At 39.4% G+C, this 19,490-nt stretch overlaps 2 protein-coding genes across 15 annotated transcripts in view; one reads left to right on the top strand and one right to left on the bottom strand.

Annotated features, from left to right (window-relative positions):
- Window positions 1-18,409, bottom strand: part of LOC138983689 (acyl-coenzyme A thioesterase 10, mitochondrial-like) — a 150,205-nt gene extending 131,796 nt beyond the window's left edge. For 4 of the 6 annotated variants that reach the window (XM_070356978.1, XM_070356981.1, XM_070356984.1 and 1 more), the window contains exons 1-2: window positions 18,303-18,378; window positions 4,211-4,376 (exon numbers count right to left, since the gene is read on the bottom strand). In XM_070356978.1, the coding sequence (XP_070213079.1) occupies window positions 4,211-4,355 (145 nt within the window). In that variant the 5' untranslated portion in view covers window positions 4,356-4,376; window positions 18,303-18,378. Of the gene's footprint in view, window positions 1-4,210; window positions 4,377-18,302 lie in introns of those variants that run through there. The other 2 variants (XM_070356979.1, XM_070356982.1) reach the window with 2 other exon arrangements.
- An 802-nt stretch (window positions 18,410-19,211) lies between these two features.
- Window positions 19,212-19,490, top strand: part of LOC138983687 (run domain Beclin-1-interacting and cysteine-rich domain-containing protein-like) — a 220,106-nt gene continuing 219,827 nt past the window's right edge. For 8 of the 9 annotated variants that reach the window (XM_070356975.1, XM_070356968.1, XM_070356972.1 and 5 more), the window contains exon 1: window positions 19,215-19,296. In XM_070356975.1, coding sequence (XP_070213076.1) covers window positions 19,226-19,296 — 71 coding nt within the window. In that variant the 5' untranslated portion in view covers window positions 19,215-19,225. Of the gene's footprint in view, window positions 19,297-19,490 lie in introns of all 9 variants that reach the window. The other variant, XM_070356974.1, reaches the window with a different exon arrangement.

Below are 19,490 nucleotides of genomic sequence, written 5' to 3'. Positions count from 1 at the left end.
GATAAGCCTGGCTGCATAGTGACGGCACAGAAAAAACTTTTTGCTTTGGTTACCTCCCTTTAGGCAGGTCTAAGAGTGTGTTTCGACCATTGCAAACGTAATCGTTGTCTATTGGTATATGGCAAGGAGTCTAAAAAGTGTTACAATTTTTAGACTTTTTTTAAACCTCCTTAAGGTAGTTCACTGGACCCGTTAAATATAATTTGGTTTCTCCCAAAAGTTGGTTATTTTTTAAGTTCGATCTGTCTGCTATGCATTCAGCATAAAAAAAATATAGGGTAGTGGGTTCGTTTCGGAGCTATGAGTCTCGGAAGACTGTGCCCGTTTTGAATTTTGGACCGAAAAATCGAAAAATGGGTATGTTTTGAAAACGGCCAATTACACAAACATCTGCATAGGAATAGTCATTTAAAAAATATCACCCAAAGCAGCAATGGGCAGGTAACGAAGTGCACTGGTAAACAAAAATGTTGCGCATACTCAAACTTTGTGACGTCACGTCTTTTGCCAGAGTTTATTTTAAATTTGTTCCTCATGTTGAGGTATTTTATTGCTGGTAGCCTGGAAATAAATTACGATTTGATGAGATGGGTTGTAAACGCAAGAGCGATCAAAACGGCATTAAAAAAAACAAAAAAAACGACAGGTTGGTGGTGTTTTTAGGGGGGATTCACTCCCTTGATTAACCCCACCCTTTGCACTATTACTGTCCAGTGTGCCTAAGAAAAATATGTGTCACGATAATGTAAAGGGCTGTTGTCCGATCATTTGTCTCAGATATATGAGCCAACTAAATTATGTTTTTAAAAACCACTGTTACATATGACCTCTGTTGAAAGTCTAAGGTCACCGCAACTTTGAAAGGCCACAAGTCCGATTCAAATGCAATAAAAACGCCAATCAAAAGGTGGAGGTCACTTGTTTGATACAAGTGTAATAATAAAAATTAATAATCAAGGCTTGGTTTATAATTTTGCTTAATAGTGCGTACTGTTATTTGTTACGGTTTGAAGGCTGGGACTTTTTGAGGGTGGAATTAAAGCAATTTTTCGCCTTATGGGCTCCTTATGCCTCGAAGGACTTCAATTATTGTATTATCTGCTGCCAGCGTACAGTAGAAAGAGGGCTGCATACACAAGACACTTGTTCTTAATACTACTGGCTGTTATTCTAGTTCAAACACCGGTTTTAACATGTGGTATTCTGATGCAATCTCGCTGTGAGCATCACGGGTTGGGAGACACTCTCTTACCTCCTACCGGAGCTTCAATGTTAGCTTTGGTGATTATTACGATGTCACTGGCAAAGAGAACGGCTTTGTACCGATTTCATTAGATGCCCACGTGTTTTTGACCTCGTGGTTGGGAGGCGTGTCGCATTGTTTTTATTTCTGGCGGTGTCGTCATTTTCTGACGTCATTCACTTACGCTGCCTGAAAAATGTGACGTTTGTTCTATTTACGTCATTCGAATGTTCGACGTGTTCTTCTTCTTCTGCGTTCCCTGTTCGATGTGTTCGAATTCCCAGCCTGCCAGGAAAAAATGGCGACACAACTCAGTGGCTTCCCTTTGTGTATGAAGAGTAATGTCCCTGTCTCCATTTGACCTGCCTTAAATTTACATGAATAAACGGGGTGTTGCAGGTAGCTCTGTTTCCTCCTTGGGGATGAAGCTACCAGGGGAAGGGATTGTGTTGGAGGTGCGGGTAGAGGGGTAGCCCTCCCGGTGCTCCCCCTTGGACCTCCCTAGTCTAGGACCCTGGGTCTTCGCGAGGTGGCCATTGTGGCGTAATCCCTCCGGACTAGCATAACGTTTCCCTATCCCAAGACCGACCGTGCGTGGTCTATGACCACATCCTCTACGAGGTGACCCTATCAACTAGGCAGCGCAAGCCCCTAGGCGAAACACGGCGGATCTAGAGGAGAGAACCTCGATAAAAAATTTGAGCTGCCATGAAGACGGAGCATGTTGGCTGAGGACAGCGGGCAGACCTTCTGTGCCGACACCCATCTACAGGAGAAAACCAGGCATGCACGCATCAAACCCAACATGGCCATACAAACGGACATGAATAAACATCTCGGTACTCCTGTCCTTCAATTGCAGCATTTGATTTTCCAGTCAAGTGTTCGGTTTATCAAATATTTGCAGATAAAGCACACATGATTGTATGTTACATTTACACCATAACATAATTTTACGGTGCTGTCATTTTCTTACGTTCAGCTTTAGGCAACTGTTTCACCATCCAATGGCTTGATTGCTGAATGTAGAGTTGATCTGTAGTAAAGCAACACTTGAAAAAAGTTGCTCCTGCCTCAATATAAGCAAAATCATTTATCCGTTAGTTACTTTACACCAAAGCTCAGAATCAAGGATACAGTTCAACATTTACCTATTTACACTGTTTTTAAAACAATAGAATTCTCTATGGAAGTGCAGAAAAGGTTCCAGTAAATGTTCATGTCATTTGTTTTGGAAACCTTAACCTCAATCATCAGGTTATTACGTAATTTGACAAAAGCACGGTCACCGGTGTAGAAATTATCAAATCACCCTCTTTAAATATTTGTACACTATTTTTGTTTGCAGTTTTGTGAGTAATTACAACCAAGAAATCATAATAAATCCTTTTCACGATAGAATAGTCAGGTTGGTACTCCACTACTGTACCAAATGTTCATTTTACCCATGAACTGTACATTACTTTACACCAAACAGCAAGTACAAGGTACCGAATTTACATTTAATGGGCTATGCTCACCTCAGTTAAACAGTATTTCTAACTTGTTTGTTCTAAGATACCTGTCAAGTCAAAATAAAGGGTTAAATTAATGGTTGTGTACATCTTTACACAAAAGGATGGTGTAAAGGCTCCGAAGATCTGCAGGTCCATTTGAAGGGTAATTTCTCTTTTATTTAGCTCATAAACCCCGAACAGACTGTTATGTGTTAATTGTTTTTAGCATTATTATGTGCTGCATATGGTCTCAGTAAAAAAAACAAGGTGATGTATGTTACTTTACACCAAAATGCCCCAACAGTGGTCCTTCTAAAGTAAATTTTGTCATTCAGTGTACTTGTTTTCAGGTTGAAACAAAGGTTTGGTCTTGCTGGTTGTTCTTAAGCACTGATAAGTTATCTTCTGTCTCTAAAACAAATTTATTGTCATTTTCAAGTATTCTCAGTATGTATCTATGCATGTTACATTTACACCCTTGTCAGAATGCCTCATTTAAGTCACTCTTCAAGCCAAAAGGTGCAAGCACTAGGAATCCTGTGACCATAGTTTAACTACCAGGTGTCTGAGGTATAAGAAAACACACACTTTTTTGTATTATGGCATTATTTAAAGACTGTGTGACAAAACTTATTTGGGCAAGAAGGTAAAATTTCATTTACACCAAACGCATATTTTTAACTTAGATGGACCATTAAATTACATCAAACACAACTTTTTTGCTCAATATCTTTAAAATTACAATCATCCTACCTAATGACCTTCCTCTGCAATGATTTTTAAGTAAGTTTGACCAGAAACATTTTTTTAAGATAGTTTCCCTTTTTTCATGATTATTTACACCAAATGTAACATACAGACCAGCTAAAAAAGAAGGCTCAAAATCCAAAACCTATTTTCAGATCAAACTTTTAATAATCTAACATATGTTTCTCCATCCATTTCTGGACCTATTAAAAATTAGATTGAGACGATACCCTTATCAGTAACTTGGTTATTCAATACACAATGTACCATGCGTTTCGCGTAACGCCTTGTGTGCCAAAAAAGGTGCTTTTTTTTCTTGAACAAAGTCAATTTTCTCAGCATCCAGGCGACTGACAGACATAAATTTGGTATGGATAGAATAAGCATGAGGAATACTTCATAACTGTATTGTTTATATTGTAGTCATTTAAAAACAGAACAAAATACAAAGTGATAAAAGTATCCAGAACAGGATTTTTGCATTTGGACACCTTGACAGATTCCTGACCATATATGTGAATTGGAGTAAGAATATGTAATTTAATGCAAAATTAATGTGATTGAATTTAAGACAATGCCGAATGATGAAGAAACTGAATAGAGCCCTTGGAAGAAAACCCCAGATACTTGTATTTGTAACTCAGAAGCTTGTTGACTGGCTTATGCACCAGTTAGCTTATATGTCTTAACTTGGTGGTTCAATTGTAAGTTTAAAAACAACAACCTTGTTTGATGGTAATAGGTGTGACTTCTCTGGCTGAAAGCGTCACTTCACGAAGTTGATGGAAGCTGACATTGCTACTCAAGCACGATGTGCTCCTCAACAGCTGTTTTAGGGACAGCAATGGACGGATCACTGCCTTGGACATCTTGGGGCACCTCCAACTTGCCTTTATAAAAAAAAAGGCAGAGGATATAATTATAATTTGTATGCCAAAGCATTCTGTAGCATGCAAGACCAAACAATGAGTGACGTGAAATGCAAAATAATAGCATATTTAACCTTCTAGAACTGTCTCCTGGAAAAGGTTTTGCCAAAATTATTTTTAGGGGCAAAATAGCACAAAAAATATATGAAAAGAAATGGTTTTCAAGTCTAACTGTTTTGGTTTAAACAAAATGTCAACATTAGGATACCAGTTACCACTGCACCGTTAATTTGTTGCTGTCCCATTCTTCTTCTTGGAATAAAACATATTAGCAACTGTCAAGCTACAAGAGTTGTACAATTAACACATTATCGCCTCCCCTTTTAAACAACAAAATTTTAAAAAATACAATTTTAAAAAAATCAAAAGGAAGATACACTTTCACGATTGAGGTACCAGTATTTGTGTGTATGTGTGATTGTGCTTGCCGATGTGGCATGCGTTCACCTATTTTTTGGTGAATACGTTTTGATCTAGCCCTTTTACGGTGTAAAGGAACAAAACCGTGCTTTATCATGGCACCTTGTTGTGACCTGTTTTTTGTGGAGCGTTATTAACTACCTTTACGCGTGAGACTCACGTGCTCTCTTTTTGTGTTCTGGTTTTGGTGTGAGCGCTGCAAACTGCGTAGTAGGCTATAGAATACATGTGATTCACGTGCTTCTAGTTTTCAACGTCAGCTAGTTCCTTGTTCTTCTTTTGTAGAATAGACTGTTCCATGTATGAAGCATGCACAAAGTGCGTGATCAGTCACTGATTGGTTGTAATGTTAGTTTCACCCAACCCTTTTGTAAGAATGTTGCTGGTTGGTCAATATGATGACCTTTCACCTGTAAAATGAACTGTTCCATGTTAGTTTTGTTTTCGATAAATAGTACTGCTTGACCTGTTCTGCATCAGTCGATCTGAGGGTTTTTATGGAAGAGTTTGGATGTTTTATGTAACGTATCAAAGTTAGCAAGTGAGCTGATGGAGTTCTTGTAATGTTTTAAAGTCAACGTGAACTGCTTGGATATTGTCAACGCAAACGTGTTTTGGATACAGTTTTATTGAAAGTTGTGAATTGTTTTGTGCCCTTCGTTGAGCACTGTATTTCAATGCTGTGGCGAGTTTTGCTATCTCAGCAGCAGGCAGCTTGGAGCAGGCAGGCCAATTATAGCCGACCCTGCGCTCGCGGTGACCTCTTTCCCGTTTCGCGCGGAAATGCTAGCCGCACAAAGGCTTGTACGTACTCTGGAACTGTACAGTTGTGTGGGCCAGTGTGAAAAAAATACGTGTTTCTTGGTATGAAATGGACTGGTTTGCGTGACTTGAATGTTGGATTACCGTCATCTTGTGTATATTGTTACTCTGATATTCAGGCTTTGTGTATGTGCAAACTAGAGGTCCGCGGGGAATCGGTTTGTTTGATTTTGAAGTAATTCTTCTGTCGACTGTACCGGCCGGTCGTTCTTTCTTCTACTTCCAATAAGCAGAACGTGAGCATTGTATACCATTTTGTAACCACGCTCAATGTTTATACCAACGACCGACTGTGATTCTGATGTTGCCGTCAGTAAGTACTTAGTCTAAACTGTGTCATAAGAGTGAGAATAAGTGCGCGGATGTTTTTGTGTTTGACTTTGGAGCAGTTTTGTTTTGTTAATTCACGCGCCTCAACAGTGCAGGCACGGTTTGGAATTGGAACAGGCACTCGACTCTAGTGCATTTAATCTTGGTGTGCTGTTCTGGGATATGGATGGGTACCGATATGGATAGCTGCATCGACGACTGAAGAACTACGCCAGGTTGGCTTTTTGTTTTATTCACATGCAGCTAACAATTTGCATGAACATGTATTGCCGTGAGATCTTTTTTCTTTATATTATGTTACTGACATTATTTACATTATTTTGAATTATATAATTATATAAACGCAAAACAAATTTTACATGCGCACCACGAAATGCATGCCTATAATAATTGTATGAAAATACGAAAATGTATATATACTCTGCTGTTTTTATACATTTTGTAAAGTGTTGTATATATGTTCTGCGCGAACTTAGAATCCGGTTTCATTCTAGAATGGACCGGGTCCAGGTTGGAATTCTAACCCTGCGCAAGTACAGGGGTGCCATTCTAGAATGAAACCCTTGTTGCTGGTCCATTCTAGAATCGGCCGTGCGCAAGGTTGGAATTTGGGTCCAAGTTGGAATAGTCATTTCAGTTAGACTATCACACAGCCAAAGCCACAAATGTGGATTTTCTGTTTGTTTTTGTTTTTTGTGTGTTGGTTGGGTTTTTTTGTCGGGTTTTTTACACTTTACTCAAAGACATCGTGAATTGGGATTGTGATGTTCTGAAAGTGATTACGATTTTGAGAGACACTCAGCACTGATCGCTACGAACGGAAATTTCCGGACTGACAGTGTTTTGCTGATCTCGCTTGTAACTTTTAATCTTATTCATATACATGAAGTTGGTCTTCTGAATTGTGAAGTTAAAGTCTTTAGCTTTGTATCGATATATAATATGACTATATTATATATATAGGTCCAATTCATTCTTCTTACTCGGCGTGACGTTATCAAATGGATCGGCTAGCTTTAGCTCTAAGGGGCACAACTCCGCTCATACTCTCTTCGCGCCGCCATATTGGATGCCGTCTTTGTTAGTTTTCTTCATTGCACTCTTGTTCTTTTTGCGTATTTCACTGTGTATGCAGACAAAATGAAGAAAACTGTGCATGCATGAGTCCAAAGGGGATCTGCCTTTTTAACACAACAGCACAACATAAAAAGTAAAGCAAGAATACATTATTATATTCATTTATTTATTCTTTATCTCAAATTACCATGCAGACAGTGCACCAAAATTCACAAGATAAAGCTCTCAAGACAGGCAAATGAGGTACAATGCAGCTCAGGTAACTACTGCAAAGTATAATTTTCAAAGCATCCTATCACAGTGTTCACTCTAAAGGCACAACCGATGGACAATTGTTGATTAGCGCACTGCACACAGCAAAAAATAACCAGTTATAATCGTCTTCTCCGCTCAGTAACTTCCTTCCAGTTGTCACCCTGATGGTAAACAACTTTAGGGATCCTAAAGTGTGCCTGCTGACTGCAGTTTTTGGCCACACAACGTGTCATTTTCACTTTTGTCGAGTCGCCACCCAACGCTCAAGCACTGTCAGAGATCGTGCAAGGCATCCAACATGGCGGCGGATGACCAATTCCAGAGAGTTACGACCCGTGATTCTCATACCGCGCGCGCCGAGTAGAAATGCTGTTGTTAACTTGAGTTTCTGCAATGGGCCTATAGTTTGAGCGAGGGAAAGGCTTTTTTTTTTTTAATTTTTTTTTTTTAACTAGCTTTAACGTTCTATCAGGCATGCGCCTCTTAAGAACGGTGCTGCTTTGACCACAAGACTCGCAGCCATAGCAAACCCCTCGTTATGAGCGCCGACCACAACGAAAGCAATTGGCTGCTGTGGGCCCCACGAAAATCGGCAAAGGCGAGGCTAGTTTCTGTAGAAAATCGTCTCTGTTTTCTCCAAAATGACATATCATCCCATAACTGGCGTTTGTATTTCGACATAAGGTCTTGTGGCATCTAATCATCGATTTCATTTGATTCATTTGTGAACGCTGAGCTTCGAGTATTTATGCTTTTCAGGGAAATTTTTTGAAAATTCTGACTTTCCACAGTTATTACGGAAAATCAAGCTTGTCAATCAAGATGCTGTGAATTGGAATGTCATTACTAATCATTAGTTGACCTCTGGCTCAAGTGGTGTCATCTTGCTACACGGTTGAATTGCAATTCGTCAATCTCTGCCGTCACTGGGCACTGAGAACGTCAGGAGCCTGTATTTTTTTCAAGGGCAATTAGAGGTTATTTGAAAGTATGACATGGTATAATGTTGTGATTTTGGAGAGAAAAATTAATTGACTGTCATTGCAATGAGGCTTGGTCAGAAATAAAGGGTATTCACTGATTTTAAGCTACAATTCAGTTGCTTGGAAATGACAGACCTCCAATCCATTTGTAAATCAAGTGAACTCTCTTGAATGATTGGTACTTCCTCTACAAATAAATGTGCACCAGGATATAATTCTTGGAACTTTGTTTTTTTGTGTAGTAGTAATGCAGGGTTGTAGGAGTTTGAAACGTGGGCATATCACAGTTTGGAAGGTAGGGATTCTGATAGATTAAATAAAAACTGTCAAACTTTTAGGCATGGAATTCCCCTTTGAGAGTATTTGTTGTGGTATTACTACTACTATGAATTGCTTTCAATGTTTTCCCATAATATTATAAAACCAGACAAAAGTTGTTGTTGATTTCTGTTTTTGTTAATGTCAACTTTTTTTTAAACCTGTGACAACAGCTCTATAACTCACTCTGTCCTTCTGTTGGTCTGTCTGTCGGTTAGTCGGTCTGACCGTCTGTCTGTCAAAATTTTTTTCAAAAAAACGGACAAGTTCCGAGAGGGAGACAGCGCTGACATTGCAAGCGGCCGCAACCGGCTCTCATCACAAAAACAACTGCCCTGCAAACATTACCGCCCTGGTAGTCCCCCTTGCTATGGTCTGCCTTTGTTTATTGCGTACTCAGGAGTGTCAACTTTCTTGACATGACCATGACATGACATCGCAAGATTTCAGGGGTAGACAAATCAGCCCCATTTTATCAAAGGGAAGGTGCAGGTGGAGATAATTCAAGGGAAGACAACTCTGTCTTACCTACAAACATTACGGCCCCCTTTATTCACTCTCGCGATGCTTCACGCATGGTTTCATTCTAAAATGGCACCCCTGTACTTGCGCAGGGTTAGAATTCCAACCTGGACCCGGTCCATTCTAGAATGAAACCGGATTCTAAGTTCGCGCAGAACATATATATACATATATATACAAAATGTACATAGTGTGTGGGTGTGTGTGTGTGTGTGTGTGTGTGTATATATGTACTTGGGGATTAACTTGGTCTTTTTATATTTAGTCAAGTTTTTCTTTCATTAATTAGTGTTCTTTTATTGTGGCACATTTAGGATGTTTTGTTTACTGTGTTGTCTTCTGCCGTCTTACATACTGTGCCATTCCTGTTTCTTTAAATGCAACATGCACATGTTTTTCAGAGTGTAAAGAGTGGCATAATTATATACTTGGGGAGCAAACACTTTTTCTAATTCTCTCATTTACCCTTTCTTCTGTCTTGAATATTGTGGCATGTTTTGTTTCATACTATTGACATACATGTATTATCCGCCTATGTGTTGTCTGGGGCTAATATCATGTGGCACTTCGCGCGGATTTGGGTGAGCGCGCGCAAGCTACGTTTTTTTTCTTCTGTGGTATATTATATATACAAGTTTGTGAGACTTGTATAGGAGGGCCGTGAGGTAAGCTTTTTTGTTTTATTCACATGCAGCTAACACTGTAACATGAACATGAACATGTATTACTGTAAGATCTTTTTATATTTAGTCAAGTTTTGACTAAATATTTTAACATCGAGGGGGAATCGAAACGAGGGTCGTGGTGTATGTGCGTGTGTGTGTGCGTGTGTGTGTGTGTCTGTGTGTGTGTGTAGAGCGATTCAGACTAAACTACTGGACCGATCTTTATGAAATTTGACATGAGAGTTCCTGGGTATGAAATCCCCATACGTTTTTTTCATTTTTTTGATAAATGTCTTTGATGAGGGCATATCCGGCTTTTCGTGAAAGTAGAGGCGGCACTGTCACGCCCTCATTTTTCAACCAAATTGGTTGAAATTTTGGTCAAGTAATCTTCGACGAAGCCCGGACTTCGGTATTGCATTTCAGCTTGGTGGCTTAAAAATTAATTAATGACTTTGGTCATTAAAAATCTGAAAATTGTAAAAAAAAATAAAAATTTATAAAACGATCCAAATTTACGTTTATCTTATTCTCCATCATTTGCTGATTCCAAAAACATATAAATATGTTATATTCGGATTAAAAACAAGCTCTGAAAATTAAATATATAAAAATTATTATCAAAATTAAATTGTCCAAATCAATTTAAAAACACTTTCATCTTATTCCTTGTCGGTTCCTGATTCCAAAAACATATAGATATGATATGTTTGGATTAAAAACACGCTCAGAAAGTTAAAACAAAGAGAGGTACAGAAAAGCGTGCTATCCTTCTTAGCGCAACTACTACCCCGCTCTTCTTGTCAATTTCACTGCCTTTGCCATGAGCGGTGGACTGACGATGCTAGGAGTATACGGTCTTGCTGAAAAATGGCATCGCGTTCAGTTTCATTCTGTGAGTTCGACAGCTACTTGACTAAATATTGTATTTTCGCCTGACGCGACTTGTTTCTTTCTTATATGTTACTGACATTATCTACACTATTTTGAATTATATACTTATATAAACGCAAAACAAATTTTACATGCGCACCATCAATGACTTCTACTAGTAGTCCTTGGCATAATATGTATGTAAATATACGACTGTATATACTCTACTGTTTGTATATATTTCGTAAAGTGTTGTATATATGTATTATGTACTTGGGGATTACCTTGGTCTTTATCTTTCATTATTTTGTGTTCTTTTATTGTGGCACATTTAGGATGTTTTGTTTACTGCGTTGTTTCAGGGTGTTTCTTTAAATGCAGCATGCACATTTTTTTCAGAGTGCAAAGAGTCGCATAATTATATACTTGGGGGGGGGGGGGGGAGACACACTTTTTCTAATTCTCTCATTTATCCTTTCTTCTGTCTTGTGAATTGTGGCATGCATTGCAATAAATACAACTATTGAGAGATGCCCGGCAAAACACACTAAAAACATCAGTTCCGAAAGGCAGGGAGGGCCACCAATTATCACGCACTCTGAACCACTGCTATCTCTCTGCTCGCGGAACACAGCTAACAGAGAGGGCCACGCACGCTTGCTGCAGACAAAGAAGAGTGGTCTGGCCCTATTTCAGGCGCCACTGTGGATGGGAGGGGTTGGAGGGAAATGGGGGAGGAAAGGGTAAATAGGCGGGAGGGGAGTGGTTCTTGCCAGTTATTTTTAGCTGGAGCCAGTCTGTAGCAGACAGTACCTGTAATGGAATACAGTGTGAGAGGCTTACAGTTTGGTACACTGGTCAACCTACACAGCGCGTAAGGTAATTTTGTTGTAACTTGTTTGTGTTGTATTTTGGTCGCCATTTTGTAATGACTTTGTGAGTTGTTTATGTATAACGTGAGTTGGAAGTCTGACATGTTTAGTGTTTCTTTATTGTGTGTTCATATTAGTATTCTTTGTTTTGAGAAACGTACAGCAATGATATAAAAAACGCTGGCGCTGGACCCGAGTACTCTTCAGACTGGCTCGGTCCCCCAGTATGAAAGTTTTTGTCTTGTGCACGTGGATTTTAAAAAAAAATAATAATTTATTTTACACAATTAAAAAAATTATTAGAGTGAAATAAAACATTAAAACGTTCATAATAAACAAAAGTAAACAAGAATTAAAAAAAAAAAAAAAAAAAAAAAAAAAAAACGCCCGTGCCGGGAATCGAACCCGGATCCCTGGGATTTAAAAAAAAAAAATAAAATAAAAATTATTTATTTATTTTACACAATTAAAAAAATTATTACAGTAAAATAAAACATTAAAACGTTCATAATAAACAATAGTAAACAAGAATTTATTATAAAAAAAAAATAAAAATAAAAAATTAAAAAAAATAGACAGCCCATGCCGGGAATCGAACCCGGATCACTTTAGCCATAGTCGGAAACGCTTTCCACCAAGCCACGAACTCTATCATTCGCCAGTGAACTCAAATGCCTATACTCCTCGCGCACAGTGTTACACGCACGCAAAGCACGCACGCACGCAAAGCCTGGTGTCGCTGTCGCTGGCTGGCTGGCGGATTAGCCGAACGGCTGTTCTATCCCACCGCGAATCGCGCCCACCGTTAAGAGTCGTTTTTGTTGATTAATTCGCATTTAGGTCCCAGGTAACATTATGAAGTTTTAATACGATCTATCGGACCTATTATCAAGTTAGTGTATCAACTTTTGAACGAACTGCGCCCAGTAGTTTCCCAGCAATAAGCTGTTAAGTCGAGACAGACACACACACACACACACAATTAAAGTCTGCAGGACCCTAGTACTGCGTACTCGGGGATAAAGTCGCTTATGTTTATAATGATAACTTGTGTTTTCCCGTGCTTAACGAAGTTCTAAGTGAAATGTTTTCCCTGACATATCCAAGCCATACGTTAAAGGTCTTTAGGCAAAGGCGCTTGCGGTCTGTGGTGATCGTTTGTAAACGAGCTTATTTGTAGTAACGCTATTGGGGGAAATTGGATGAGGAAATATCTTGTTTGTAACTTTGATTAACGCAGGAACGTTGTCGTTTAGAGATTTTTTAGTATGATAGGTTGCTATTGTATTCTTGGCCTTATGAGTCAACGCTTGTATTTTCCGTAAAGTAACCATTTTGGATTGGAACGTATTTATGCTAAGTTTCTTGAGCATTTTTAGTGTGTATTGTATTGTTTAACGTAAAGAACGTAATCCTTTCATAGTGTCAAAGGATAAACCAACGAGTGCTTGGTATTGTACCTTTCTTGTGTTTGTTTGTCTTCGCCTGTTTTGTGTTTGTTTGTTATTTTTCTCTTTTTACATTTAGTCAAGTTTTGACTAAATGTTTTAACATCGAGGGGGAATCGAAACGAGGGTCGTGGTGTATGTGTGTGTGTGTGTGTGCGTGCGTGCGTGTGTATAGAGTGATTCAGACCAAACTACTGGACCGATCTTTATGAAATTTTACATGAGAGTTCCTGGGATTGATATCCCCGAACGTTTTTTTCTTTTTTTCGATAAATACCTTTGATGACGTCATATCCGGCTTTTTGTAAAAGTTGAGGCGGCATTGTCACGCCCTTATTTTTCAACCAAATTGGTTGAAATTTTGGTCAAGTAATCTTCGACGAAGCCCGGACTTCGGTATTGCATTTCAGCTTGGTGGCTGAAAAATTAATTAATGACTTTGGTCATTAAAAATCTGAAAATTGTAAAAAAAAAATAATAATTATAAACCGATCCAAATTTACGTTCATCTTATTCTCCATCATTTTCTAATTCCAAAAACATATAAATATGTTATATTTGGATTAAAAACAAGATATGAAAATTAAATATAAAAAAATTATTATCAAAATTAAATTGTCGAAATCAATTTAAAAACACTTTCATCTTATTCCTTGTCGGTTCCTGATTCCAAAAACATATAGATATATGTTTGGATTAAAAACACGCTCAGAAAGTTAAAACAAAGAGAGGTACAGAAAAGCGTGCTATCCTTCTTAGCGCAACTACTAACCCGCTCTACTTGTCAATTTCACTGCCTTTGCCATGAGCGGTGGACTGACGATGCTACGAGTATACGGTCTTGCTGAAAAATTGCATTGCATTCAGTTTCATTCTGTGAGTTCGACAGCTACTTGACTAAATGTTGTATTTTCGCCTTACGCGACTTGTTGTTTCTTGCGTTTGTTTATCCATGTCTAATAATTTATTTTTTTTCTCTGTCTCTTTATACTGTTATCACATGTACAAATACTGTTATCGCAATCATACTATTACGATGCAGAGATAATAAATCAGTATTCGGCGCGTTATCGCTTATTTGCATGAACAATTAACGTGTACCAGCCTCTCACACGAAGGCGCGCACAGTGATGGTGCATGCACGTGTCTGAAAGAGAGAGACTCTGAATCTACTGAAGCCTCCAAATTTTTAGAACCTCTGCATGCATACATTTTGTTTGTTTTTTGCCAAGCACATCATTGTGGGGCTTTTAATCGAAAACATGCATTCGTCTACAATGTATCATCATTCATCCTTTAACATTTATTGTAAATGGCAAGTATACAAGACATATATTTAACAACATTAGGACATAACAGACAGACGGACATATAACATACCGTTCGCCTACAAGTAAGGCTGGAGCATTAGCATAACATGCAGATTACAATACTGATAAAAAGAGAGAGAGAGAGAGAGAGAGAGAGAGAGAGAGAGAGAGAGAGAGAGAGAGAGAGAGAGAGAGAGATGCATACATTTGTAATCATAACAAGTCATTTTAGATCCCTTTGAAGTCACGGAATGAACTCTGATGAACTGTACGAATGCCTTTAATTTACAATTTTACATGCGTCAAAGGAATTATCCGTATGGGTGGACAGGAGAGGCAACTCGATCGTGTAAATGATGTTCCTTGGTTGATAACGTACACTGTTTTCCAACATTTTCGTCAATCAAACAGCCAAATTAATTAATATTTGAGCTAAATCCCTCAATTAATTTCACGACAAATGTTCTTTGGCTTGGGGCGGGGATGTAGCTCAGTTGGTAGCGCGCTGGATTTGTATTCAGTTGGCCGCTGTCAGCATGAGTTCGATCCCAGGTTCGGCGGAAATTTATTTCACAGAGTCGACTTTGTGTGCAGACTCTCTTCGGTGTCCGAACCTCCCCCCGTGTACACTACATTGGGTGTGCACGTTAAAAGATCCCACGATTGACAAAGGGGTCTTTCCTGGCAAAATTGCTTAGGCACAGTTAATAATTGTCTACCTATACACGTGTGACTTGGAATAATAGGCCGTGAAAGGTAAATATGCGCCGAAATGGCTGCAATCTACTGGCCGTATAAAATTTCATCTCACACGGCATCACTGCAGAGCGCCTAGAACTGTACCCACGGAATATGCGCGATATAAGACTCATTGATTGATTGATTGATTGACTTGTATAAAAAAATGAGTAAAGCATGCCACTGGATTCTGAGCTATGAATTTAACACAGTATAGTTCAAAATTACCACATTTGTTGTGAAATTAATTGACGGATTGAGATCCAAACTTAAGCATTATTAATTATTTTGGTTGTTTGATCGACGAAAATGATGCAAACATGGCGTACATTGTCAACCAAGGAACATCACTTAAACGACAGAGTTGCCTCCCCTGTCCGCTTACAGTTACACGGATAATTTCTTCTTTGACGTGGTACTACTTGTCTCTGAAAAACCCCGAAAACTTCATCAGAACTTAAGAAAATCCGTACTTAGATCGTGTTTTGTGACATATTTGTTTGAAATCATGACTTATATCTGCAACTTTCACCGTTCATGGCTTTATTTTCGTGTTTGTGCGAGGATTTATGAAGGAGCAGAAGCACTAATCACATGATGTCATCAATACTTGTGCTTTCGAGTAACAAGAGTTACCTCCCTTGCATTGAAACTGTTGCAACGACTTCGTCGAAATTCTGGCTTTTAACACATAAATTAGGGTGCATGTAGCATGACTTCTCACAGGCATGTCAAATTCTTAACTTTGAAGATAGATTTAGTTAGTTTAGATGGGGTTTTCGAAGGTTTTGGGGGTTTTCGGAGAAAATATTAGTATCCCTGACGCATGTAAACGAAATGCATTCGTACAGTTCATCAGAGTTCAACCCACATAGACAACATCTGCAAAAAAGCCAGCTCCACCTTAAGCTTTATTAGGCGGAACCTCTATCACTGCACAGCAACAACACGAAAATCCGCCTACATCTCCCTTGTCAGGTCTACACTGGAATATGGGGCCATTATTTGGGACCCCTTCCTGCAGTCGGACATTGACAAACTAGAGAGGATCCAGAGGAAGGCTGCCCGCTTCATCCGGCGCGACTACAGATCGAGAACTCCTGGGTGTGTCACTGACATGCTCAGGAACTGAGACCTGCAGTCACATCAACAGTGCAGAAAGGAGCTGCGCCTGACCTTCCTGTTTAAGGTGGTGGAGGAGCTGGTGCCGGTGTCACGATTTCATCTTTCGCCTGTGTACATATTTCCCCCTCCATATATATACTCAAGACTGAAATGTTGTTTCCTGGTAAAATTAAGAAAATGAAATTATTTATGGACGAAAAGCATGTCAGTTTCTTGCATGTGAAGAAAATTGGTGGTGAAATGTAATAGATTTCACCCCCAAAATCGATTTATTCGAAAACGTGTACCGAGTGGTTACGTCCCTTGAGTAAGATTAAAGCTGTGGTCTATTTATGACTTTGCGGGCCTACGAGGTTGAAAAATAGGGATACAATCATGTACAGAATTCTGTACAGCAAACGCTACAGTACCCGAAACCCCACCTATACGGCGTGTATGAGAGCTTCAGTCAACGCTTGAATTTTGCACGGATAACATCCGGTTTGCTCTCTCAAGACTGATCATATTTTATCTTCAAGAGAGATGAAGGGGAAAAAATAAACGCCCCGGCGAAGATTCGAACTCTCGACCTCGAGTCTCATGCCCTAACCACTAGGCTACTGCGCCAATTGAGAAAAAGAAGGAAAAACATTGATATAAATTCATGTTATGTTATTCTTGAAGCAGCATGATTTATATCTCTATCCGCCCATTGTTCAGAAGTGAATACATGTATAACTATTTCTTAGATGTCTGTTTTCAACTGCACAGAGCTTTGGAGAGATTCAATTACTGTTCTTGTCATTTTTCTTGCATGTTGTAAATAGAGATATCGCAGCTATTTGCATGGCGCGAATGTCGTGTAGCATGACGGTGTAAACATGTACTGCAATTTCGTGAAACATGTTTGCAAATAAAGGCAAATTTTAATGGCAATTTTAACGTTTTTGCAACGCATGAATGGTAATTCAAGTGTAGAATGATATAAAATTATTAATTCTTTTATATTTGATAATGACAACACTGGTGAAGTGGCCTAACGGTTAAGACATCGGCCCCGACATTTCGAGGTCCTGAGGCCTTCAAGTTCGAATCCCTGCCAAGTCGTTTATTTTTTCTGCTCGATCCTTCTTGACAAATATGCTCAGCTCTGAGAGAGCAAACCGGATGTTACCACTGCAAAATTCAAGCGTTGATTGAAGCTCTCAAGGTCATCCACGCCGTATAGGTGGGGTTTCGGGTAGCGTTTGCTGTACAGAATTCTGTACATGATTTTATCCCTATTTTTCAACCTCGTAGCCCCGGAAAGTCATAAATAGACCACAGCTTTAAGAAGGGAAACATTTTAGGATGAATCAAATTTCTAAGTTAAATAAAAAAAATTGGTTGGACAAATTTGGCCCCATGAATGTAAGGTACACAAGGTCGCTCATCAGTACTATCGAAGGGTGGGTTTTTTTTTTCAGTGTAGAGTTTATACTAGATCAACGAGGCCGAGAATCGAAATATCACCATGGCGAAAGATGAAAACGTCACACCGGCCATACCATCTCAATTTACCTCAAACCTACGAGAAAAAAACGCAAAGTGACAGCAAGGCGTTTCAAAGATTTTGTGTCAAGAAATATTGCTGAAAACAGTGTTAAGAACAATAGCCGCTGCTTTCAAACTATCCAGGTTTCCCAATTGCTTCGTTTCCGGCCGATTTATGTGGAGCACTGACGTGATGCGCACAAAAAATATTGGCGGTCCAGAAGTGTCGTCTGCGCAATGATCGCGGCGGCTTTCTTGACCGCCAAGGACGACCACGCACCTCAATTTGAATTCCTGGAAAAACAGACATTCACAGAAACTCTTATTTTCCCAGGACGATCGTAGACTGGAACCATCTGCAGGACGATCAAGTTCTGGCAGGATCTGTGGAGACCTTTAAATCTCATCTCCACCCAGTCTAGGACTTATTTACATGCGCTCCTCCCTTCCGTTGATCAAATGCCAGGTTCATTGGACTTGGAGTTCATTCCGTGACTTAAAACGGATCTAAAATGACTTTAATTGTTATGATTACAAGTGCAGGTTCTACAAATTTGGAGGCTTATATGCCTCTAAATTATAAGCTATGAATTTAACACGCTAAAGTTCAACATTACTGCGCTTCGAATAGATCCCCAATGCACGTGAACGATGTTGCTGTGTGAAACAAAACGGAATCCTACTTACTATTGGTTTGAACGGGTACTTCTCTTACCCGGAATCGACCGGAATCGACCGGAATCGTCCGGAATCGACCGGAATCGACTTACACTACTAATAAAAATGGTATAATCATGTGAGAGAGAGAGAGAGAGAGAGAGAGAGAGAGAGAGAGAGAGAGAGAGAGAGAGAGAGAGAGAGAGAGAGAGAGAGAGAGAGAGAGAGAGAGAGAGAAAATGTAAGTTTTACGCCCTCACGGCAAAGCCATTCAGTTGGGGCATGTTTCACGGAAAAACCCGGCTTTGTATGATAATAAAAAATAAAAATGCGGGGAGGAGGGGGGGGGGGGATGTAGACAGCTGGCTGCCGGCTGCTAGAGGAGACCTGAAATGGGCTAGGGCCTGGAGGAGACCTGAAATGGGCTAGCGCCTCTACCGACTGGGCACTGAAACTCCCCCCCCCCCCCCCCCAATTTGTTGGGGTCAACTTGAAGAAGTTCCATGGAGGGCGTGCATGCAAAAATATGAAGTAGCCCGGGTGTCCGTTCGGCCAACAGCCAATAAAACAGTTTGACTAAATGTAGTAATTTCGCCTTACGCGACTTGTTATTTGTAGTGTAGGTTGATTCCGGTCGATTCCAGACGATTACGGTCGATTCTGGGTAAAAGAAGTACCGGTTTGAACCGAAAGTACACAATCCAGTCTCGTAAAGATAACTACTTTGTCTGTCCCATAATGCACAGTTACGTATATACCCAATTTTCTGTTTTGTCTTAGTATATTCTGTACATAACTTTGCTTTACAAATCATTTTTATTGAAAATAACGAAGAGTGTCATAAAGTGCATTTGATTTGGGTTTTAGTGCGCATCCTGTTAAAATGTACGAAAATGACTCCTTAGGCTTAGGAAATGTAAACATGGCCGACACAGAGGACGATAATTCAGAAAGGTACGTGTATAATTACCGTTCCTGCTAATCGTCAAACGCAGATCCTTTTTGTCGACTTTGGGCAATTATAATTTAATGTTATCAACATGGGCAAGATTTTGGTTGTCCCAATTTTATTACATTCATGGATTTCACATAGGCCTACCATTTTTCCGTGTAGCACTTGCAGTGTTCTCACTTTTCTACAAGTATAC

This window comes from Littorina saxatilis, linkage group LG13 (assembly GCF_037325665.1).
Source record: "Littorina saxatilis isolate snail1 linkage group LG13, US_GU_Lsax_2.0, whole genome shotgun sequence".
In the NCBI taxonomy this organism is placed as follows: Eukaryota; Metazoa; Mollusca; class Gastropoda; order Littorinimorpha; family Littorinidae; genus Littorina; species Littorina saxatilis.
The sequence above is the reverse complement of the archived record's forward strand: the minus strand, read 5'-3'. Positions and strand labels throughout refer to the sequence as shown.